Source organism: Hemibagrus wyckioides, linkage group LG08, assembly GCF_019097595.1.
Source record: "Hemibagrus wyckioides isolate EC202008001 linkage group LG08, SWU_Hwy_1.0, whole genome shotgun sequence".
NCBI classification, from domain to species: domain Eukaryota; kingdom Metazoa; phylum Chordata; class Actinopteri; order Siluriformes; family Bagridae; genus Hemibagrus; species Hemibagrus wyckioides.
The window spans coordinates 13,687,961-13,713,397 of NC_080717.1; the positions used below are offsets into that span (position 1 = coordinate 13,687,961).

Genomic DNA, 25,437 nt, shown 5'->3' on the forward strand with positions numbered 1-25,437 from the left:
GGTCAGGATGGGAGGTGGACTGAGTACATAGATGACATAGACTTCTTCGGCACAGGGATGATGGTGGTAGACTTTAGGCATGTTGGGATGATGGCGCTGCTCAGGGAGTTGTTGAAGATGTCTGTGAAGACATCTGCTAGCTGTTCTGCACATTCCCTGAGCACTCTGCCAGGAATGTTGTCTCGTCCAGCAGCTTTCCATGGGATAACTCTGCATAGAGTTTTCCTCATGTCAGCCGTGGTGAGACAGAGCACCTCGTCCTCTGAAGAAGGGATGGTCTTCCTCGCTGTCACGTCGTTACGTGCCTCAAACCGAGTGTAGAAGCTGTTCAGCACATCTGGAAGGGAGGCATCACTGTCACAGGCAGGTGGAGCTGGCCTGTAGTTGGTGATGGACTGGATGCCTTGTCACATGCGCCGAGTGTCACCACTACACTGGAAGTGGCCATGAATTCTCTGGAAGTGTGCACGCTTTGCCTCTCTTAGCAGTGCACACACCTTTGCGGTCATCCACGGCTTCTGGTTGGAGCGTATGGTGATGGACTTGGAGACGGTCATGTCATCGATGCACTTCCCCGATGTAGCCAGACACTGATGCCGTGTACTCCTCCAAGTCAATAGAGTCGCCGTTGGTTGCAGCCTCCCTAAACATGTCCCAGTCAGTGCACTCGAAACAGTCCTGAAGAGCAGTCCTGAAGAGCTGAAGACCAGCTCCTGCTGGCCAGGTTTTAACCTGTTTCAGAACCGGTTTAGAGCATCTGACAAGTGGTCTGGATGCTGGAATCAACATAACAGAGATGTGGTCTGAGTAGCCGAGGTGGGGGTGTAACAGTCACAAACTCCACTAGCGATGAACAGTAACTACATAGCAGCCTCCATGCAGTCTGTGGGGTGAACAATAAGACTAGGCCTAAAAGGAGAACCCAACACTGGTATGCTTCACCCCAAAAGTAAACCTGGGGAGTCTCCTGTGCTCTGACAAGATATGCACCCTTCAGGATTATCATCGCAAATCAGTCCTTGGACCTGATCTGCAACCTTCCGATGTGATTACATAGTACGTAGCATCACAGACGCTCTTCCCAGAGCTGTAAGATGAGCTTTTGTGGTTAAAAAAGTATACAATTTTTTATTTTTCTAAGAAAACAACCATTTGTTTCACTAGATAAGACCCTTCTTCCTGGGCTGGGATCATTTAGACCCCTTTGAAGCTGAATTCTCTGGAAGTGTGCACGCTTTGCCTCTCTTAGCAGTGCACACACCTTTGCGGTCATCCACGGCTTCTGGTTGGAGCGTATGGTGATGGACTTGGAGACGGTCATGTCATCGATGCACTTCCCCGATGTAGCCAGACACTGATGCCGTGTACTCCTCCAAGTCAATAGAGTCGCCGTTGGTTGCAGCCTCCCTAAACATGTCCCAGTCAGTGCACTCGAAACAGTCCTGAAGAGCAGTCCTGAAGAGCTGAAGACCAGCTCCTGCTGGCCAGGTTTTAACCTGTTTCAGAACCGGTTTAGAGCATCTGACAAGTGGTCTGGATGCTGGAATCAACATAACAGAGATGTGGTCTGAGTAGCCGAGGTGGGGGTGGGGCGCCGCATGATACGCGCTGGGAATGTTTGTGTAAACAACATCCAGCATGTTCGCCCCTCTCATAGCAAAGTCCACATGTTGATGGAATTTAGGGAGCACTGTTCTGAGATTTGCATGATTGAAATCTCCGGCGATGATAAACAGTCCGTTGGGGTGAGCATTCTGCAGCTCGCTAATAGCTCTGTAGAGTTCACACAGAGCCTCTTTAGCATTAGCGCTGGATGGAATGTACACTCCGATAATGAAAGTGGTGGTGAATTCCCGGGGTAAATAAAAAGGTCTGCATCTAACAGTCACAAACTCCACTAGCGATGAACAGTAACTACATAGCAGCCTCCATGCAGTCTGTGGGGTGAACAATAAGACTAGGCCTAAAAGGAGAACCCAACACTGGTATGCTTCACCCCAAAAGTAAACCTGGGGAGTCTCCTGTGCTCTGACAAGATATGCACCCTTCAGGATTATCATCGCAAATCAGTCCTTGGACCTGATCTGCAACCTTCCGATGTGATTACATAGTACGTAGCATCACAGACGCTCTTCCCAGAGCTGTAAGATGAGCTTTTGTGGTTAAAAAAGTATACAATTTTTTATTTTTCTAAGAAAACAACCATTTGTTTCACTAGATAAGACCCTTCTTCCTGGGCTGGGATCATTTAGACCCCTTTGAAGCTGATTTTAAACTGCATTTTGGAAGTTCAAACTTGAGGGCAACATAGAAGTCCACTATAAAGAGAAAAATCCTTAAATGTTTTCCTCAAAAAACATAATTTCTTTATGACTGAAGAAAGAAAGTCATGAACATCTTTGATGACAAGGGGTAAGTAAATTATTTGTAAATTTTTGTTCTGGAAGTAAACTTCTCTTTTAAGAGAATAAATTATGTAATCTCATTTAAAACATTCTCTCTCTCCTTATAAGTAAACACCAAGTAAACACCTCAAACACATTGTTGTGCTCATCAAACCATTCCTGAACCATTTTTGCTTTGAGGCATGATGCATTATCCTGCTGCAAGAGGCCACAGCCATCAGGGAATACCGTTTCCATGAAAGTGTGTACATAATCTGCAACATTGCTTAGGTAGGTGGTACATGTCAAAGTAACATCCACTTGGATGGCAGAACTCAAGGTTTCCCAGCAGAACATTGCCCAAAGCATGACACTGCCTCCGCCGGCTTGCCTTCTTCCCACAGTGCATCCTGGTGCCATGTGTTCCCCTGGTAAGCAACACACACAAACCAGCCACTGACGTGATGTAAAAGAAAACGGGATTCATCAGACCAGGCCACCTTCTTCCAATGCTCCAATAACTTTTTCAGCAATTTGAGCAAGAGTAGCTCATCTGTTGGTTCGGACCACACAAGCCAGCTTTAACCACTGTTTCTTCCTTGGACCACTTTTGATAGATACTGACCACTGCAGACCGGGAACACCCCACAGGAGCTGCAGTTTTGGAGATGCTCTGATCCAATTGTCTAGCCATCAAAATTTGGCCCTTGTCAAACTCCCTCAAATCCTTACACTTACCCATTTTTCCTGCTTCTAACTGCATCAACTTTAAGGACAAAATGTTCACTTGCTGCCTATTATATACCACCCACTCACAGATGCCATGATCAGGAGATAATCATTGTTATTCATTTCACACATCATTGGTCATAATGTAATGGCTGATCGGTGTGTGTGTGTGTGTGTGTGTGTGTGTGTGTGTGTGTGCGTGTGTTCTTTTCTTTCTGGAAGTACTTTTCAGGCAGAATGGGCAAACCAGCAATATGTTGAACTACAAATATTTTTTTTTATCACCATCTGTAGTATTCTAGTATTCTTTGTTTTGGATGTTCTTATTTTCATGATAGAACCGATGGCAACATCTTTGACTTTATACCAGCAAAAACAATACAAGAAACTGATTACTTCAGTGAAAGTTTCAGTAAGTTAATTTTGTCATTCGGTCTAACTGAGAAAAAGATGGCATGTGACTGCTTTGGTGAACTTTTTAGTTGAGTTTAACAAGAGGAATTTTTTGGAATCTAGTTTTTAACAAGAGGAATTTTTTGTTACATAAAGATACTGGTGTTATAGTTATAGCCCACTACTATCTATATCTAGTAAGCTCCATTTAACATGGAAACAGTTCACTTAAATAAGCTTCTTCATAAAATAACCATCAGCATGTTTTTAAACTTTTACTGTTGAATAATACCAGGCATGCTTGCACACCTGAAAAAAATTTTTCACAGGCAGCGAAATAATTAGAATATTCATTTCAATTTTATTTGTATAGCACTTTTAACAATGGGCATTGCCTCAAAGCAGCAGGAATATAAACATATACAATAAAACTTAGTTTTAAAAAAGTTAAATTTATATTTAACTGTAACAAACAAGCCTGAGACAACAATGGAAAAACTCCCTGAGACAATATGATGAAGAAACCTTGAGAAGATCCAGAGACTCATCTGGGTGACACTGGAGAGTGCGATTAGAATTACACTATATTGCCAAAAGTATTCGCTCACCCATCCAAATAATCAGAATCAGGTGTTCCAATCACTTCCATGGCCACAGGTGTATAAAATCAAGCACCTAGGCATGCAGACTGTTTTTACAAACATTTGTGAAAGAATGGGTTGCTCTCAGGAGCTCAGTGAATTCCAGAGTGGAACTGTGATAGGATGCCACCTGTGCAACAAATCCAGTCGTGAAATTTCCTCGCTCCTAAATATTCCACAGTCAACTGTCAGCTGTATTATAAGAACGTGGAAGTGTTTGGGAACGACAGCAACTCAGCCACGAAGTGGTAGGCCACATAAACTGACGGAGCGGGGTCAGCGGATGCTGAGGCGCATAGTGCGAAGAGGTCGCCAACTTTCTGCAGTCAATCGCTACAGACCTCCAAACTTCATGTGGCCTTCAGATTAGCTCAAGAACAGTGTGCAGAGAGCTTCATGGAATGGGTTTCCATGGCCGAGCAGCTGCATCCAAGCCATACATCACCAAGTGCAATGCAAAGCGTCGGATGCAGTGGTGTAAAGCACGCCGCCACTGGACTCTAGAGCAGTGGAGACGTGTTCTCTGGAGTGACGAATCGCGCTTCTCCATCTGGCAATCTGATGGACGAGTCTGGGTTTGGTGGTTGCCAGGAGAACGGTACTTGTCTGACTGCATTGTGCCAAGTGTAAAGTTTGGTGGAGGGGGGATTATGGTGTGGGGTTGTTTTTCAGGAGCTGGGCTTGGCCCCTTAGTTCCAGTGAAAGGAACTCTGAATGCTTCAGCATACCAAGACATTTTGGACAATTCCATGCTCCCAACTTTGTGGGAACAGTTTGGAGCTGGGCCCTTCCTCTTCCAACATGACTGTGCACCAGTGCACAAAGCAAGGTCCATAAAGACATGGATGACAGAGTCTGGTGTGGATGAACTTGACTGGCCTGCACAGAGTCCTGACCTGAACCCAATAGAACACCTTTGGGATGAATTAGAGCGGAGACTGAGAGCCAGGCCTTCTCGTCCAACATCAGTGTGTGACCTCACAAATGCGCTTCTGGAAGAATGGTCAAAAATTCCCATAAACACACTCCTAAACCTTGTGGACAGCCTTCCCAGAAGAGTTGAAGCTGTTATAGCTGCAAAGGGTGGACCGACGTCATATTGAACCCTATGGATTAGGAATGGGATGTCACTTAAGTTCATATGCGAGTCAAGGCAGGTGAGCGAATACTTTTGGCAATATAGTGTATGTCCTTTCTACAGCTATATATACTCAAGTGGAGTTGTGCAACCACGAGCTCCCGAACAACTTACAGGTCAGCATAATTTTTGACTTCATTACAGATTTACACTAATTCCTACCTGTCAAAGCTTTCAATTGTTCAATGATGAAGACCTGAACACTGCAACGACAGTCTGCACCAGAATAAGAGTCAAACAAATAAAAAGTGAATATCAAAGGTCAAATAGAGAATAATAGATAAAACTAAAGTATGAAGATGAGAAGGAGAAGAAAGAGAGTGGAACAAACATAGGTAGGTTGGACAAGAAAATGAAAAGAAATTAAATTAAATGGGAAAAAATGAAATGCAGAAGGAGGGACAATGTGTGTTGAGAAGAGAGAGAAATCAGTAAGAGGAAAAATATTTTAAACAGTGGAAACTGTGTAATGGCTGACAGTGTATACACTAGCGCTGATCTGTTTGTGTGTGTGTCTCTGTTCAGAATGGAGAGAAACCCAAACTGATTAAGCATTTCACGTTGTGCCTGAAACTCCTCTTTAGACTCTGACTCAGTTATTATGTTATCTAAAAAGGTTTGGGTATGGGTTGTACAGCATTTATATTCATTACTTAAAAATATCCCATACATATATGACAAACCACATACCTGCTGGCAAAGTGCTCGATCCGGCTGTGTGTGTCTGCATGTGGTAGCCTGGGAGAGGAACATGACCTGCCACATCAAATACACAACACTGCATTAACATGTTCAATGTCAGTGGTTCTCTGTCTGCATGTTCAAGTCAAACCAAAACACCTCGCCCCGTCACAAGTAACCCTCAACTTCATCATCCCTTCACAAATGGCAAATATGGATAGCTATCAGAACCAATTTATTTTTTAAATGGCCAATTACCCTTGACTTGAATACTCACATCTCGCCACTCTCTGCTTCCAGAACTGTTTGCACAGGCAGGTAGCCTCTCTGAGGGTGCTTGCTGAAGTACTGTTTTGATCGGAACTTGTTCTTTAGAGTCTTTGCGAAATCCCGCATCTTCTCTCCTGAGGTGGTCTACACAACGAGTATGGAAAGCCAAAAATGAAAAGAAAGTAAGAACAACAGAAAGAGAGAAGGACAGAAAGGATGAAGTAAATGAGAATTGAGAAGGTGAAAGTGGATTTAAACCACTTGAACATTTAGAGACATCAGTCTTCTCAAAGCAAGCTCCATGCCTTAATTTTTTTCCATCACCAACTAAGCTGTAGCTGCAGCAGGTTTATGGACTTTAGTGGCAACATATAGAATATCAGAGTGATATGTCCATTAGAAAAAACATGAAGCAAATGTAATTGATAGTGCAGTGTGCGTGTGTGTTAGCAGGCTCAGAATGAATATATACCAGGGTATAGTACTCCATAATGGGGTAGTGGAGCTTTTTGCCTTTGGTTGTTCGCCCCGTCAAGAAACATGTCTGGCAGATATCCACGTTAAACTGTTTCAGACTCCGGTATCTGCAGCAACATCAATGCAGGGGGGATAGATTAGATCCAAGTGTGTTTTCATTAACCCATATCATGCTCTTTAGTAGTGAAACGTGGTGAAGTGCTATGAAGCCCTGTGTCTCTAAAACATGTGTATTCAATCTCAACATGCTGTCTCACTGGGTATATATTTTATACATTGGTCTGGATCACTGTGTAAGGAGCTTGGGGGAAAAAATCTGCATGTTACAGACTGACCATAAATCGAACCAATAATTATTTACTGAAGAGAAAAACAGCAGAAGTTGAGATATTAGATAAGTCCAGATAAGATGTTCCAGATAAGCCTATGTAAACAATCATATTTGGTATCATGATTCAGCCTAAAAAGGTGAAAAAAGTCAATGACAAACTCATTCAGCCTCATATAAGCCTTTAATATGTTTTAATATATAAGAATCTCCATAATTCAGGTGTAAGATACATAACCATGTGCTATAATCTGATGCTGATATAAACAAAATAGTGCAGATATTTGGGTCTGCTAATCTGATTTTTAACAAACACTGACATACACTTAACAAGTACAATATTTATTCAGGACTACATACATCAATGAAAAAAAATAATTAATATTTTGTAGCAAGCCCACCTGAAGCCCTTAATGGGGCACTGTTTACAGATGTAGCACCTAGCTTGATGCTTAGTAGATTCAGCCATGGTCACACGGTGCAGTACAGGAAGCCACACCATGGATTGAGGCTCCAGACTCACCCACTCCAAGAAGTGAATTACTTCAATTGATGGCTTCCCTGGGGCCTTGTAGGAGAGTAACAGAACAGGGAGAATATGTGTATGTATGTATATAGAGCTCTGAAAAAAAAAGAAACCACTGCAAAATAATAAGTTTCTCATGTTTTTTTCTTACCGGTGCATGTACTGGTGAGATGAACAGTTTTGTTTCATTTTTTGTGAACTGCTAACAATATTTCTCCTAAATTCAAAATATAACTATTGTTATTTAGAGTGAATATTTAAAGGAGATGACAACACATCAAATTAAGCCAAGATCATGCAGTATTTGCAGAGCTTTAATAACTCAAATAAAAAAAATGCAAATAATTTGTAAACAAATTGTGTTAATGCTTTGGCTAAATAACATTAAGAAATCAGTATTTGGTGGAATAACCCCGATTTACAATTATAGCTTTCATGCGTTTGGCATGCTGTCCACCAGTTTTTCACATTGTTGTTGGGTAACTTTATACCACTCTTTTTGCAAAAAAGCAAACAGCTCAGCTTTGCTTGATGGTTTGTGACCATCCATCTTCTTCTTAATGACATTCCAGAGGTTTTCAATAGGGTACAATTCTGGAGATTGGGCATGCCATGACAAGGTCTTAATCTGGTGATCCTCCATCCAGATTTGCTCTGGCTGTATAGCATAAAGTATTGTCCTGTTGGAAGATCCAATCCTCTGAGTTGGGGAACATTGTCTTAGCAGAAGGAAGCAAATGTTCTTCTAGCACAACCCTGTACATGGCTTGATTCATGCGCCCTTCACAAAGACAAATCTGTCCAATTCCAGCCTTGCTGAAGCACCCCCAGATCATCACTGACTCTCCTCCATATTTTACAGTTGGTGCAAGACACTGTGGGTTGTAGGCCTCTCCGTCTAACCATAACAAGACCGGGTGTCAGGCAAAGCTGAAAATTGGACTCATCAGAAAAGATTACATTACTCCATTCTGCTACAGTCCAATTCCTGTGGTCTTTTGCAAACTTCAGCATGGCTCTTTTTTGCTTTTCACTGATGAAGGGCTTTTTTCTGGCTTTGTACGACTTCAGCTCTTCAGCTCTGCGTGTAGAAGCCTGGTTCTTGCCGTGCACTTCACCCCAGTCTCAGTTTGCCACTGTTGTTGAAGGTCAGTTGAGGTCAGTCTACGGTTCTTGATTGACTTTCAAATAAGTTTGCAGTCATCTCGCTTGTTACTGATTTGTTTTCGGCCTCTTCCAGGCTGTAGCTTTGTTGTTCCTAAGGTCTGTTGCTTGATCTTGTTTTTATGAACTGCCGTTATTGAAATATTAAGGATAGAAGCAACTTAATGCTCACTGAATCCTTGTGCCAGTAAAGCTAGGATTGAGCCTTTTTTTTCTTTCTTTTCACTGTTTATGGCATGTTCAATGGTTATTTTTAAATTTCCAATTACCTTTGAAAGACTTCTTGCACTTTTTTACCATCCAACTGGTCACATCAAGAGGAGAATGTTGATTACAGCAGTGCGTTTTCATACTTTCCCCCATTAAATAGGATTGGATTCAGGTGATCACCAAATCAGTACCTCATTAAGCAGAATAAGGTGTGCTTTTGTAGAAATTTAACAAAGACTAGCATGGAATGCTTGTCATACTCAGAGAGATGCTGATTTAGGAGTAAATTGCAGTGGTCTCATTTATTTTCCAGAGCTATATATGTATATATGTATATATATATATATGTATATATATATATATGTATATATGTATATATATATATATATATATATATATATATATATATATATACATATATGTGTGTGTGTGTGTGTGTGTGTATATCAAACGCATATAATGCAATAATTTCATGTCTGTACCACTTATCTGATCTATTCTCAGGTGTCATCAGGCATCAAGGCAGGATACACCCTGGACGGAGTGGCAACCCATCGCAGGGCATACACACTCATTCACTCATGCAATCACACACACTACGGGCAATTTAGAGACTCCAATCAGCCTAGAAGCATGTCTTTGGTCTGTGGGAGGAAACCCACCAAGCACAGGGAGAACATGCAAACTACAAAAAAAGAAAAGCGAGACTCAAACCCAGGAGGTGTGAGGCAAACATGCTAACCACTAAGCCACCATGCCTAATGCAATAATGTTATGCCTTAATATTCACTGCCCTATTTGTAGTGATTTTAACCATTTTAGAGCTTTAGAGTAGACATTTACATTTGTGGCATTTGCCAGACACCCTTGACAAGAGCGACATACAAAGGTGTTTTGTCTCTACAAAACAGCGCTAGTTTGAATATTTCAGTAAGAGGTTTGAAGACAGTCAGTGAATCAGCTGTTCATACATCTAGGGGAAGTTCATTTCACCGACCAGGTGCCAAAACAGAGTCTCAATGCATACCTACCTTGTACCCTGAGAGATGGTGGGACCAGTTGCGCAGTGCAAAAATATCTTAGGGAGTGTGGTGCAGTCAAGCAGTGATAAAAGCATTGAGGTAAGAGGCTGCTGGTCCATGGTGGCTTTGCAGGCAAGCATCAGAAGTAGACCTTTCAGCAGAGAGTTGTCACAGTCCAATCTTAAAATGACAAGAAACTGAACATGCACCTAAGTGGCCTGTGTGGATAAAAAAGGCAGAATTTTTCTGACAAAGGGGAAATCAGAAAGTTGTCCAGGGATATACCACCTGGGATGATCTAAAACAATTTAGTTTTGCTGATGTGTGTGACCATTCAGGTTGGAAGCAAACCATTCCCATGTTGCTCTGCAAATTCCAAAACTCCTGAGGATGGACAAGAGAGTCTTGTGGTTGACTGTGTAAAAAGCTGCCAAAAGTTTGAGGAGGATGAGGACAGATGACAGCTTGACTTTTGTAGCAGCATGTAGTTTCTCAGTGACAGCCAAAAGGGCAGTCTGTGTGGAATGTGCCACTTTGAAGCCAGTCAGATTGAGGTTTCTTCAGGATAGTAATAACCCTTACTCTCTTATAGGCAGTTGGTACATGTCCAGATGTTATGGGTCCATTGATGATTGTAGTGCTGAAGGGCAGGAGGTCTTGCAAGATGGTCTGGAGCATAGTGGATCCGACTGGATCCGGTGGGCAGGTGGTACGACTGCAGGACAGGATGACTTGTAGGATCTCTTCTCTTGCTAGGGATAAAAATCTGACTGTGAAAAGATTCCTGACTGTGTAATGTAGGCAGTGCTGAGCCGGATCCTGTCAGATCCTGTTCCGGAAAATGTCCGATTTTCGTGTTTTGCGTTCCGGTTCCATTTATTTTAATCGATCCAGCATTAACTTGTGCCTGGTGACCTGACAGCGTATGTGCGTGTATGTGTGTGTGCGTGTGTGTGAATGAGTGAGTAAAACACAGCGAGCGAGTGGGTTTATGCAGGTACACTTAGAGGTAACGTTTAGCTATTAGTCCTCAACATATGTTTTTGACCAATCAGCTTTCTTAAGTTTACAGTTACTCTCATTGGTTGGTGATTATTGTTTCACGCGTAGTGAGCAGCGGAAAGAAAGAATGGTTTATTGGTCTATCTAAATAAATATGATATTTTAAAAATGTCAGAGACCGTCAAGCATATTTTCATTTTTTTTTAAATCCACGAGAAAAGCTGATGGTGTGCCTGATCAAAAGAAATACCGAGAAGATTGAACTGCACACCTGGATGAAGATAGCTGGAGACAGAAGCAAAGCGAGTTACACCAGTCAGAAATAACGGAGGACGCAACCACGTCGTCGGTGACAGAAACTTTCACTGATCGGGTAAATGATATTGAGCACTGTCGTACTAAATCGCATATGGTAGCAGCATGGGCGTCGCTAGGCCATTTTTAGTGGGGCTTTAGCCCCCCTAACATTTCTACTCAGCCCTCCTAAAATTCTCCATAAACTGTACACAAATTCGTGATCGCCTCAGTCCCCTTTAAATTTCATATGAAAACGGTGGCAACTTCGGCTCCTCCCCGTCTTTCAGCGCGTTCTTCAATCCGCAGACCGCGGCGTCGCAGAGCGAGGATCAGAGGACAAGTGTGTGTGTGTGTGAGAGAGAGAGAGAGATCAGGAAGCTTGATTCATTTTGATCTCACCAGAGTACAGATCAAAGATCTCACCAGCTTGTATTTGGCTTGTTCAGTACTCAAATGTTATCTATGCAATACAGTGGGATACTGCAATAATTTACCATCCTACCCTGTTAGTCAAACGTTTATTTTATTTTATTTATTTATTTATTTTTACTATTATACCCTAATTGGGGGCTGAGCCCCCCTTAAATGAAAATCCTAGAATCGCCCCTGGGTAGCAGAAAGCCAGAAGAGCCAGTCAGTACACAATTATATTGAGTTGTTAATGCACAGGCTGAACAGATTAAAACGACTTATACAGTAGTTTGAACAGCTTACAAAGAGGCAAACGCAATAGACCTGCCCATGGATTCAAGCACGAAATAGACTGGCAAGAGTTAAATGGCTTTGACTTGGGGCGTTTATAATTGCGCTACCACCGTTTAGTGACGTCATGTTCCGGGAAAACTGAAGTTGTGTGGTTGGTGTCGGTCACAACGGCGAGAGACTGCTGGTTTTGTTCCGGAAATTATTCATTTACAAATTAAGCACTGAATGTAGGGGTAGTCGGGGCAGACGTGAGGGTCTGGAAGATTTTCATTCTTCAATCTTCTAATCGTAAAAGAAGGGAAAAAGCCTTCAGCAGTCAGGGGGGACAAAGCAGGTGGATTCATGTCCAAGAATAATTTGGACAAGAGTGCATGGTGAGAGTGGAGATCTGTGTCAAATGTTGATTTATTCTACTTTCTCTCTGCTGACCTTAGTTCTCTCCAACTGCTGCACAACATACTTCGGAAGTTAGGAGAGGAAAGTGTCTGTGGCTGAGTCCAAGTGTATGGAGGAAAATGAGTCAGGGTCAGGAAGTGATGAGTGCATGAAGCTACAGATAAAGAGGAGATCGAGTGGAGGTGTCAAGAGAGAAATGTTTAGTTGGATAGAGAGAAATGTTTAGTTGGTTTTAGGCAGGATAGGCAGAGTGATAGTGAAGGATATCAGGTGATAATCAAAGGTGGGGTAGCAGTCATGTCTGGAGCTAGGGAAGGATGAGTGATGACCAGATCCAGGATATTTCCTCCCTTGTGTGTGGCGGAGCAGCTGTTGAATGTCATGGAGAAGGAGTTTAGAAGAGTCAGAAGACAAGACGACTGAAGCTGAGTCAGGTTGAAATTGCCAAGGATTGTCAGAATGGTGCTTTCAGAAGGGAAACCAATCAGGAGTGTATCCATTTCTTACAGGAAGTCTAGTAGGGGCAATAGATGATGATAATGAAGATAATAATGATAATGGTTAATTGTTGGTCATTTTCTGTGTATGAAGTATACCCTTTCATTTTCTCTTTTTCCTCAATATTTTGTGCTGTCACTTTCGTTTGTTATATTTTTCACTTTCCTATCACAGTTAGTCATTTCTGGATCATTTTCTGTATTCATGCAGCAAGCAGAGGAAACCTACGTTGGATCTTTTCAATATCCAGCTCGTAGTCACTCAAAGGTACATAATCAATAAGTATGGCAAACATCCAGCTTGTACAGTGTGTGAGCTACAGGTTGTTTAGTAATTCTTCCACTGTTTTTAGTGTAAATTTTACTTGTGATAAGTGTTTATTAGTTTGCTCATAGCGGTGTGAATGGGTGATGACTCAGCAGCAAAAGTCGCAACGCCAAATATTATACTAACGCTTGCCCATAGGAGCACGGCTCTACTCTGCTTCACATGTCTAACAGGTTTGCTCTCCTCAGTAAAACACCCGATGGGAAACCTGAAACAGTTCTGGTTATAGGCAATTCTATTATAAGGCATGTAAAATTAGCTAGGACTTTAGGGGCTCCAGCAGCAATGGTTAGGTGTCCGCAACCCTGTGTGCCAGACATAGCAGGTAATCTTTGGGTCCTATGCAAGCAAAGGTTCTTGAAGGTAGTTTTCCATCCAATATTCTAATAAAATACAGTGCTGTGAATAGGTTTTTGCCCCCTTCCTGTTTTTTTTTTGCGTATTTGTCACACTTAAAAGATTCAGATCATCAAACAAATTAATACTACTTTAATACTACACAAAGATAATGCAAGTAAATACAAAATGAAGTTTTTAAATGATTATTTCATTTATTAAGGGAAAAAAGCTGTCCAAACCTGCCTGGCACTACCTGAAAAAGTAATTGCCCCCAGCTGTTGAATCATGAAAGAACTGTGATTAACCACATTATTTTAGAAAGCTGAGTTAAATTTCACTAGACACACCCAGGCCTGATTACTGCCAGACCTGGTGAATCAAGAAATCACTTAAATAGAACCTGTCTGACAAAGTGAAGCATACTTAAAGAGCAACACATCATGCCGCAATCTAAAGAAATTCAAGAACAGATGAGAAACAAAATAGTTGACAGGTATCAGTCTGGAAAGGGTTATAAAGCCATTTTTAAGGATTTGGGACTCCAGCGAACCACGATCAGAGCCATTATCCACAAATGGAGAAAACTTGGAACAGTGTTGAACCTTCCCAGGAGTGGCCGGCCTACCAAAATTACTTCAAGAGCGCAGCGACAACTCATCCAGGAGGTCATAAAAGAACCCAGAACAACATCTAAAGAATAGCAGGTCTCACTTGCCTCAATTAAAGTCAGTGTTCATGATTCAACAATAAGAAAGAAACTGGGCAAAAATGGCATCTATGGGAGAGTTCCAAGGCAAAAGCCATTGCTGACCAAAAAGAACACAAAGGCTCGTCTCACATTTGCCAAAAAATATCTTGATTATCCCCAAGACTTTTGGCAAATATTCTGTGGACTGATGAGGCAAAAGTTGAACTTTTTGGAAGGCGCGTGTCCTGTTACATCTGACATAAAACCAACATAGCATTTCATAAAAAGAACATCATACCAACAGTCAAACATGGTGGTGGTAGTGTGATGGTCTGGGAGCTAGGACCTGGACGACAATCTGGGAGCTAGGACCTGGACATAATTGATGGAACCATGAATTCTGCACTCTGAAGGAGAAAAACCTGGAAGAGAATGTCCGGCCGTTGGTTTGTGACCTCAAGCTCAAGTGCACTTTATGCAGTTATGCAGCAGGACAATGATCCCAAACACACCAGCAAGTCCACCTCTGAATGGCTCAAGAAAAACTAAATTAAGGTTTTGTAGTGGCTAAGTCAAAGTTCCGACTTAAATCTGATTGAGATGCTGTGGCATGACCTTAAACAGTCTATTCATGTGGCTGAATTAAAACAATTCTGCAATGAAGAGTGGGCCAAAATTCCTCCACAGCAATGTGAAAGACTCATTGGCAGTTATCGCTAACGCTTGATTGCAGTTGTTGCTGCAAAGAGTGGCACAACCAGTTATTAGATTTAGGGGGCAATTACCTTTTCATGTAGTGCCAGGCAGGTTTGGACAGTTTTTTTCCCATAATAAATGAAACAATCATCTAAAAACTGCATTATCTTTGTGTAATGTAAATTTTTTTTTTGATGATCTGAATTTTTAAGTGTGACAAATATGCAAAAAATAAAGTAAAAAAAAACAAGAAGGGGACAAAAATCTTTTCACAGCACTGTACACCTTCGTCAGTCAAATATTATTGAGAATAATATTGCAGAGATGTAGTAATAGATGATTAGTAAAGGCATTGTCTGATGCTGTAGTATGCTCTGGCCCCATCCCAATGTGGCATGGTGATGTAGCTTATAGCAGCTTATGGCTGATGAAATGCTGGATGTCTAGGTGGTGCTAGCTATGTGGGCTTTCTAGATAATTGGAGCACTTTTGAGGGCGGGATGGTGTCCATTCCACTCAGGAAGGTGCTGCTCTCATTTCTTGCAGCATTGCACATATTCTTAGAACAGGTCTAGTTAAATGGTAACAATCCAGAGCCAGGGACAGGGAGCAGACAAGCTCCCTGTACTATGCTGCTATTATGCTGCTATGAGTCATCACCCAGGGTTCAGAATACAGACTGAGCTGAACAAAAGTGTTTTTTTTTTTTCATTTCATTGTCTGTACTGCTTATTTATACTTCTATCTATACTTGGGCCTATCTCAGGCATCAAGGCAGGATACACCCTGAACAGAGTGCCAACCCATCACAGGGCACACACACAACAGGCAATTTAGAAACTCCAAGCAGCCTAGAAGCATGTCTTTGGACTGTGGGAGGAAACCCTCCACACACACAGCGAGCGGGACTCGAATCCAGGTCTCTGGAGGTGGGAGGCAAACGTGCTAGCCACCATGCCACCTTAAACACTCAAAACATTTCTTTTAGTAACCTGATTAGCATAAAATAAGATCATAGTGAATGCACATCCAGCACCTTTGATCTGAAGCTAGGAGAAATAAAAGATCTCTTGTATCTAAAGCACATATTGTTAATGAAATGATTACTGATCAGGAGCTTAGTGTTATATGCTTAACAAAAACGTGGATTAAAGCATGTGGTATTAAATGAAGCTTGTCTGTCCGGTAGTTATATATCAGCCAAGCCTAACAGGCAGGAGAGAAAGTGTCACAGTTATTCGTGATAAGCTTGGTGCCATGCAAAAATCTAGACATAAATTTAAACGTTGTAAATCCTTTTTACTATTGTATGTAGCAACAAAAAATAAGTCTAACAAGTCACTAATTTTTATTTACAGACCTCCAGGGCCATATTCTGAATTCCTCTGCAAATGTGCATATTTCATTTCAAACCTAGTTGTTTCTTTAGACAAAACATTAATTAAAGGAGACATTAATATTCATTTTGTTGAGTCAGAAGATCCTTTGAGAACAGCAGTTGTGTCCATCTTAGATTCATTAGGTGTTAATGTAATAGGACTCACTCATAATGGAGGTCACATTCTTGATCTCATTCTAAATTCTGAATGAAATAAAAAACAATAGACACACTTCCACAGTCAGATCAGACCATTATCTTGTTACATTGAAGAAAAAAATGGAAAAACTCCTTCTGCACTACAAAAAAAAAAATCTTAATCTGCTAGATCAGTGTAACTCTCCACCTTAACTGAAGATAACAAAAATACTCCTTAATACTCCTTAATCCTAAATACTTTAATACTGTAGCAAAATAAACTAATAGTAAAACCACTGGAGAAAACTGTGCACCATTAATTTGCAGTAGTTCATAAATTATTTCAGTGGAAAATTCAGGCAGAAAATTCAGATTATTAATTTAAAACCAAACAATTTGATAGATAATCCTGTAGATATAATATTTCTGATCAGCACTTTAATTTCACTAATTTCTTCCTTAAAATGATCAACCTGTGTACTAGATCCCTTACCTAGGTTTCTTTAAACAGATAATACCAGTAGCTACCAAAACTCTTCTAAAAATAATAAATTCTTCCCTTAGCACTGGCTATGGGCCTAGATCTTTTAAACTAGCAGTTATCACACCCCTGATAAAAAAAAAAAACCTCCCTTTTATCTCCAAGATCCTAGAAAAGGTTGTAGCACAGCAATTATGCTCATACCTACATAGGAATAACATAGGCTAGAAAATGTTGTTGGTGTGAAGGAAACAGCCCTCTCTTGGCTCAGGTCTTGACTGATCATTATCGGTTATCTCTAAGCATTCTAAAGTTATGTTCAATGTTTGGTGAACCCACAAGGTTCTGTTTTAGGCCCACTGCTTTTCTCCTTATACATTCTACCTCTTAGAGCAATTATTTGTAAACATGGTATTAGCTTCCACTGTCATGCTGATGACACACAGCTAAATGTTTTACCTAAGTCAGATGCGCAACACCAGCTTATTAAAATTGAAGAATTGGTTAAGGACATGTTGATGGTTGATGACGAGACATCTGTCACTCAAGATACATGGAAGTTCAGCAGGCTGCAGCAGTAGAAAGTCGGTTCACAGCTCTGCTCTTAAAGCGCTCCTTACAACGTTTAATCTGAAATAGTTTGGTCTTTGAAACATTCATGTTTAAAATTTTCATTTTCAAGCTGCATTCAATTGTCATCGTGTTTTTGGATTTGTTATTTTGTTTTCTGATTTGTTATTTTGTTTTTGTTTCATTATTTTGTTTTCAGTTTTGTTATTTTGTTTTCTGATTTGTTTTGTTTTCGGGTTTGTTTTTGGTTTTGTTATTTTGTTTTTGGTTTTGTTATTTTGTTTTTAGTTTTGTTATTTTGTTTTCTGATTTGTTGTTTTGTTTTCGGTTTTGTTACTTTGTTTTTGTTATTTTGTTTTCTGATTTGTTGTTTTGTTTTCAGTTTTGTTATTTTGCTTTGCACTTCTTACAGAGTCACTGCAGTTTAAAGCTGCAGACACGTGCACTCAGAAAGCAGATGAATCTTGTATAAATCAGACTGATTGACTGATTTACCAGCAAACATATTTTATCAGATCTCATTGTCGGATTTAATTTATTTATCGGAGCAATAAAAATGACGTCATTTTCACCCATATCGGCCGCTAATTTATCTGTCCAAAAAATATTGTGCATCCCTAGTTTAAATGCTACTAATAATTTTTCAGGCCTAGCAGAGTTTCATTGATACAGACTGCTACAGACGCCATCAGCATATATTAGTAAGCCCGGCCCACAATTCAGATCTTAAGAGAGACTGAAACTACTCATGATTAATCACTTGAGAGAAGTAAGTAACAGTTTCCTTCTAAAATGATGTTTGTATTTGAATTATAGTAACAATTTGACTCAACAGATATTAGCATGTCACAATGTAAAAGATGACAGGAAATAAATCCAACAAATCTATCTATCTATTTACAATTATATTATAGTGAACGTCTCTTTCACAGCCCATATTTGGCACTATAATAAGGCACTGCTATAGTCTGTCTGTGTGTGTGTGTGTGATATCAGTGTTTGTGGTTTGTGATTCCAGATTACTTTTAGAGACCTTTAAATGTGAACTCTGATATAAATCTGTGTGCTCTAGCAAATACAGTTCCTCATCCAATGATCCATTTCCACCTACACCCTTCCTCCATCCCTCCCTTAAACACATACACACGCAGACATGCAAACACACACAAACACACACAGACAGTTCCCTGCTCCAAGGGCACGCTTTATCAATCAGAATTTATTAACGAAGTGTGAGAAAACGGCCAGTTTAGAAAGTTGACTGGCACAGCATTAGTATTTCGTCAGCTAGTAAAATGCTGAAATTGAACAAATGAAGATGAATACATTCAAAATAGTTACTGTGGTTGTTTTAGAACAGGGGTGTCTAATCTTATCCGCAAAGGGCCGGTGTGGGTGCAGGTTTTCATTCCAACTGAACAGAAGCCACACCCGAGTCCACTGAAAGCCAAGATCAGTTGATTAGCCAGTTGGAATCAGGTGTATCTTCTGCTTAGTTGGAATGAAAGCCTGCACCCACACCGGCCCTTTCTGGACAAGATTGGACACCCCTGTTTTAGAATTACCCATTTGCAGATCAATAGAATGCAACAGTGGCACACACACACACACAAAGAAACCAGAGTACCCCCAAGAAAATGAGAAGCCACAGGTTTGGCGATTTACTGTATTAATTATGATATAATAATATGTTTTTATTATTTATGTGGTGGTTTTACTTTGAACATAATGTAGTTGCAATACACTATATATTGTAATTCATAGATGTATTCAAGGATGAGCATCCCAGTCTTGCATTTCTGGCTTTTATTTATCTGACCTCTGGGAGTGCATTGCCTGCCAAATTGTTACCCATGTTAAAAGCAAGTGAAGAAAGGCAAATAAATAATTTGAAATAACTAAAATGGAAGACCATTGCAAAACCATTTTATAGAAACCCTTTAAATAATCTGTGAATTGAACTGAAAATAAGGAAAGAACATTTGATTGTATATATTCATACCTTTCTCTCATGATATTTTCTGTCTAGGTTTTATTTTTCTATCGTCTCAACTAGAAACATACTCTATTGCTATTCTAGCACATTATGTGGTCTCTAGGGAGATAACCAAACATGAAAAGATATTCAGAATGAACAAATAATGTGTTCTAATTACGGAGCAGTCAAATATGAATCTTAATGCATTTATACTGTTACTTCATACATAATTGCCTGGTCAAGGTAACAACAAAACCTGAGGGGGTTTTTCTGTGTTTTTGGGGTCATCGTGGTAGGGTTAAAACTGAATCAAAAACAAATAAATATATTCTTTGTTTAAATGCCAACTGTCAAATCGCAATCTAGAAGACAAAGAATAACTTAAAAAGAGGTAAATAATATAGAGTAACAGAGATTCTCTAATATCTGGCAGAGTATGTAATGTTTTTAAGCAGCTGCTTGAGACTCACCATGCGGAAACAGCTACGGACACTGGGCTCCACATTACTTCCACCAAAGGCTGCCACCTCACCAAGCTGCCGTGGAATCTGGACAGCTTCATGCAGCAACAGGCTGAGGTGCTTCTGATCCATCAGGCCATTTGACTCACATGCCTGTCTAAACAGGTCTAAACAAATAGCAAAGATGTATTAAATAACAATTGTAAGTACAATAATACATCTTAAAAATATATAACATATATTAAACAAAAATATATGCTGTATAACATATTACATTATCAATGTTAATGTGAGTCCAGATTAGACAGTTTCTCTGAATTTGTGTGCAAGTGTTTACATGAACATATTTTTCCATGATCAACTTAGATAGCAGTTGCAGGGTTCCTTTTCAAGGGAACTCAACGCTGCGTCATGACTGATGCAATGGAAATGCTTCATTGAGAAACAGGATGAGCCAGTCGAAGGCCATGCCGGGCCAGTCATCGAGATGCTCTGCTTGCCCATATGTGGTCACTAGGCCTCAAATTTAACCTGGAGAAGTGTGTACTTTCTCCTTACTCATCACCACATGCATCCCCTCAGTGCCATAAGGGTTATGTGCCGCAGGCTTTGTAACCTTTTTATGTAGAAAAGACCCTGGTTCCTGATCTGAACTTTTGGATTTGAGAGCAGTCTTGGACGGCCAAGCCAGGCAAGGTCTCTGGGAGGCCCTTCATCTCTTATGGCACATAAATGGCCTGGAGATGAGGGCCATGTTTCTAGCATTTAAACACTTTCTTTCACATCCCATGTGTTGGTGTGCACAGACAGCACTAGAGTAGTTTCCTATATCAATTATCAGGGCAGTCTGCGTTCGCACCCTCTGCTCAGGTTAGCACAGCAGATTCTGCTCTGGGCAGCGACCAGGTTTCTTTTGCTGAAAGTGATTTTTGTCTTTAGGGCACATAATTCGGGATGCAGACTTCATGTCGAGGCAGGTGCTGAGGCCCGGGGAGTGGCATCTCAACCCGCAGATTTTCTGCCATGCCAAAGTGGATCTGTTCACCTCCAAGGAGTCGACTGACTGTCCACGGTGGTATTCCCTTTCTTACCTAGCCCCTCTGGGCCTGAATGCTCTGGTACAGATGTGGCCGAGGCAACGTCTGTACACCTTTCCCCCGGTAGCTCTCCTCCCAGAAGTCCTAGCCAGTGTTCCCCACAATCGAGTTGCACCTTGCTGGCCCACTTGAGTTTGGTTTGTGGATCTCTTCTCCCTCTTAGACAGCACTCAATGGGAGATTCTTGTCAGAAAAAAGATCTCCTTTCTCAGAAGCAGGGGGCAATCTTACACCCACGCCCAAGATGTGGAAGCTCTGGGACTGGCCACTGAGGGGAACCAGTTCCTAGAAGCAGGCTGCTCATCTGAGGTAGTGGAGACTTTGTTGAATGTTAGGGCTCCCTCCACTAGAAAGCTATATGCTCTGAAGTGGAGGTTTTTTCGCATCTGGTGCAGTCAGTGTGGTCAGGACCCAGTTCACTGCCCGGTCGATACAATGCTGGAATTCTTACAGTCTTGCCCTTTTCAGGGCCTGTCCCCCTCTGCTTTAAAAGTGTCAGCCATTGCTGTGAACCACAAACTTGGGTAGGCACCCTCTGGTTTTCTGCACATTGCCAGGTGGTTGAGGCCATCTTGCAAACCGCATCTCCCCTCCTGGAGCCTTTCTGGTCCTAGAGGAGCTGCTGGAAGCTCCCTTTGAGCCCATGGAGTCAGCCTCTGAGAGGTAAAGATGGCTCTGCTCTTAGCCTTGGACCCCCCCCAAGGCTCATAGCAAGATCTGCAGGCTCTATTAGTTGCCCCCACGTGCTTAGAATTTCCTCTGGCATGTCCAAGGCTATCCTGCACCCCAGGGCGGGATATATCCCCAAGCTGCCCGGGATGGCCGGTCGTCCGGTCATCTTGCAGGCCTTCTGTCCTCCGCCCCATGAGTCAGTGGAACAGGAAAGGCTGCACTTGCTTTGCCCGGTAAGGGCCCTGAGAACTTATGTCCACTGCTCAAGCTCATGGCGTTTGTCCTCCTCGTTTGTCTGCTTTGGGAGCTGGAACAAGGGCAATCTGGTCTCTAAGCAGTGGGGTAGTAGAGGCCATTACCCAGGCCTATGAGGGATGCCATATTGCTTTACCTCTTAGTGTTAGAGCTCACTCTACTAGGGGTATTGTCTCATCCAGTGCCTTGGCCAGGGGTGTTCCCCTCCAATAAATTTGTGTTGCGGCTGGTTGGTCCTCTCCACACATCTTTAGCAGGTTCTAAAACCTGGACTTGGACCCCACTCCAGGGTCCCAGGTACTTTAGGGCTAATTGATGTTCTATTCCTGGTTTGCTCATGCTCTCTCACGGCCCCTGGGACAGACATCGTGGGTATTGACATTCCCATGTGTGTTGAGTTTCCTCGAAAGGGAACCACACCAGGTTACGCATGTAACCCAGTTCCCTGAGAGTGTAATGAGAGACTGCATCGCTTGCCACACCCTGGGCGTCCACTCATGCTTCCTTTAGACCAGTAGAAGCTAGAGTAATGTGACATAGATACCCTTATATGGACTTATTGGCACATATTGCCTTCATCACGTCCTATCCGAGCCTTTAAATTGGCGTGTGCTACACAGAGCTTCAGACACAACTTCTTCAATAAAGCATTCCTATAATGTCTGTCATGACACAGCATCTCGTTCCCTTCTCAGGGAACCAGGTTACATACGTAATCTGGTGTTGTTTTTTAAATATCATCTATCTAGATCTCCCAGTCACTCCCAGACACTCCAGCCTACTCTAAACAGGAATGGCTCATGCATGAACAAACGGCAGTTTTGAAATAAGCTAGTGATGCCTGTATTGTCAGCTTAGGGAGATTTGTGTACCAATACTGAATACAGAATGTTTACTGAACATTCTGCATTGTGCTATTTTGTATCAGTTTGCTGCTCAACAGTGTTCCTGTACATGACTCCAGAATCCACCCACATGCACAAATACACTACATATTATATGTGTAGTGTCTAATGACAGCAAATACAACTGTATTTGTGTTGATTTTCTTTCAGGAAAGGAAGCTCCAAAAATATTAGAACTCTTTTGTTCATTATTTTAGCCTTAGTCTGCCCTGAAGTTTCAGTGTTGAACAGTCATACCAATACTATATACACTTTTTGTTTCAATCTTTTGTGTGCATGTCATTCCTGATCCTATTATGAACATTTCATTTCCTTAAATCGTGAGCTGATTACTCTGTGCAGCCTAACCCTAGACAAAAATATGTTCCCATGAGGAAAAAAGCTACTTTTACACAAAAAATACTTGTCTCCCCAAACATTCTTTTGACACCATTCCCATTGGCTACTGAGAGCAAGGTTAGAGTTAGTGCATTTATTACAGTACTAGATGTATCAAGGGACAAACTTTGCTTGAGAGGGAGGGAGAGAGCTTTCTACTCACATCTGTATTTCTCCTTGATATCTGCATTGCATAGGCTAACTATTCCCATCTTGACAGAGAGTACCCGCATCTTTCCATTCCGACCACTTGAGGGGAGACAGAAGAAGAAACTGTTTGTTCATCAACTGAGTGATTGTTCATTCTCTGTATGAAAGAGTGCACATTGTTTAACTATTTTTCATGCAGATGAACACAGAACCACATTGCTGAGTTGTGGTGGTTTGTGTAGAAAAGGTTGAGCAGCGGGACATCATGCGGTGATAGAGCCTGTGGCTGCTGTGGGATCATTTTTAGGCCTATAAGAATCTGTGTCATTTTAAAAGGATGAGGTTATCATGAGTAGTTTTGAACACCATTTCAGCTATTGGTTTATTTAAGCCAAGTTGTAACATGAAGAAGGGCACATTGTTTGGATGCATCTGTTTAGCATGGATAGCCTTTGTGTAGCTAATGAATTAACATCTAGTCTTATCAGAAACAGATGGAAACTGCACAGCAGCATTCATTGTAATTGAAGTTAGAGTCAATGTCAGGTAGACTACTAAGAGCAGTGTCAGTCCATGTGTCAGTGTCAGTGTCATGTTTTCTATTTAAGCTGAATGGGAAATGTAAAATGTAAAAGTAGAATATTATGATATGTAGGAAAAGCCCAAACCTTCCATAAAAGAAAAATGGGTGGAGCGCTTCGACTTGAGGAGTTAGGCTGATGTAATCATGTGTGATAAGGAACATGGATATACACAGTAATCTTTGAAACTGAAGTTTTGTGGGGTTGATGTGATGCCATGTGAACACCTTGAAATTTGTACTCAGCTCTGATTACAATAAACCTCATCTCTGCGACCATCCAGTCTGAAGAAATCTTTTCTTTTCCTTAGTTAGTTTAAGTTTGTTCATTAGTTTGCCAGGTCAATATTGTGATTGGAGTCAGATAGATTTGCTTTTGTCTCAGTTTGAAGTGAATTATTATTACACCACACTGCCTATTTCTGATCCTGACTCTGTTGCTGCTTTCTGTTGAATTTGTAGTTAATTATGCAATCTTCATAGCAAGCTTCATATCAGCATTATGTTATGTTCCCTCAAGAAGTGAAAGACAGAGATCAATGATGTTTCATCTCATATGTTATCACTGTAACTGTCCAGTATTGTCCATAGAAAAAAGACATATTAGCAAATGAAATATCTTAGATTTAAATTTCTATAGTATTTATTATTATTATTAAACTTGTTTATAGATATTTCTTTTCAGTACTTTCAAGCTTTGAATTTTCTCAATTCTCCTGCCTGATAATTTTGCTTATTTATGCAGTGTGTTGCAAAATCTAGTAGAAAGTATTCCCAGCAGGTGTGTTTGTATGTATGTACACACACACATACACACAACAAACAGCCAATAAACATTAAACTGACTGGTAATCTCATTACAATGGTATTGTTATGGCACCTGTCCAGTGGTGGATATATTAGGCAGCAAGTGAACAGCTGATGTGTTTAAAGCAGAAAAAAGAAAAAAATAGGTAAGTGTAAGGATCTAGCTGACTTTGACAAGGGTCAAATTCTTTGTGATAATCAATTGGATCAGAAAATGGCAGGTCTTGTGGGGTGTATCCAGTATGTAGTAGTTGGTATCTACCAAAAGTGGCCCAAGGAAAGACAACTAGTAAACTGGCGACAGGGTTATGGGCACCCAAGGCTCAATTATGCATGTCGGTTGCGAAGTCTAGCAACAGTATTCCTTAATTTCCTACTTTCAGTGGCCTCTTTCAGCAAAATGATGCACCCTTCCACACTGCAAAAAATTATTCAGGAATGTTTGGTCTCAAAGTTGTTGACTTAGCCTTCAAATTCCCTATATCTAGCCACTCTCCATGTTATAGTCAGGACGTGTGAAGAGTATTGTTCAGAGCATTGTTTGTCACTTAATTTTTATATGTTGTAACTCCATATTTTTTCCCCATTATATTAGAATACAGACTCAAAGTAGGATGCAAGTGCAGGTATGTTTGTAGGCTCCTGTGTATGCTGGGAAATGGAGTTTATGTTGCAA

General features: G+C 41.1%; 1 protein-coding gene across 12 annotated transcripts in view; it reads right to left on the reverse strand.

Moving 5' to 3' along the window:
- drp2 (dystrophin related protein 2) overlaps positions 1–25,437 on the reverse strand; it is a 171,416-nt gene that overhangs the window by 40,013 nt on the left and 105,966 nt on the right. For 8 of the 12 annotated variants that reach the window (XM_058396900.1, XM_058396894.1, XM_058396899.1 and 5 more), the window contains 6 exons: positions 23,388–23,473; positions 19,927–20,084; positions 7,443–7,609; positions 6,709–6,820; positions 6,244–6,380; positions 5,976–6,041 (listed from right to left, as the gene is read on the reverse strand). In XM_058396900.1, the coding sequence (XP_058252883.1) occupies positions 5,976–6,041; positions 6,244–6,380; positions 6,709–6,820; positions 7,443–7,609; positions 19,927–20,084; positions 23,388–23,473 (726 nt within the window). Of the gene's footprint in view, positions 1–5,447; positions 5,502–5,975; positions 6,042–6,243; positions 6,381–6,708; positions 6,821–7,442; positions 7,610–19,926; positions 20,085–23,387; positions 23,474–25,437 lie in introns of all 12 variants that reach the window. The other 4 variants (XM_058396904.1, XM_058396903.1, XM_058396898.1 and 1 more) reach the window with 4 other exon arrangements.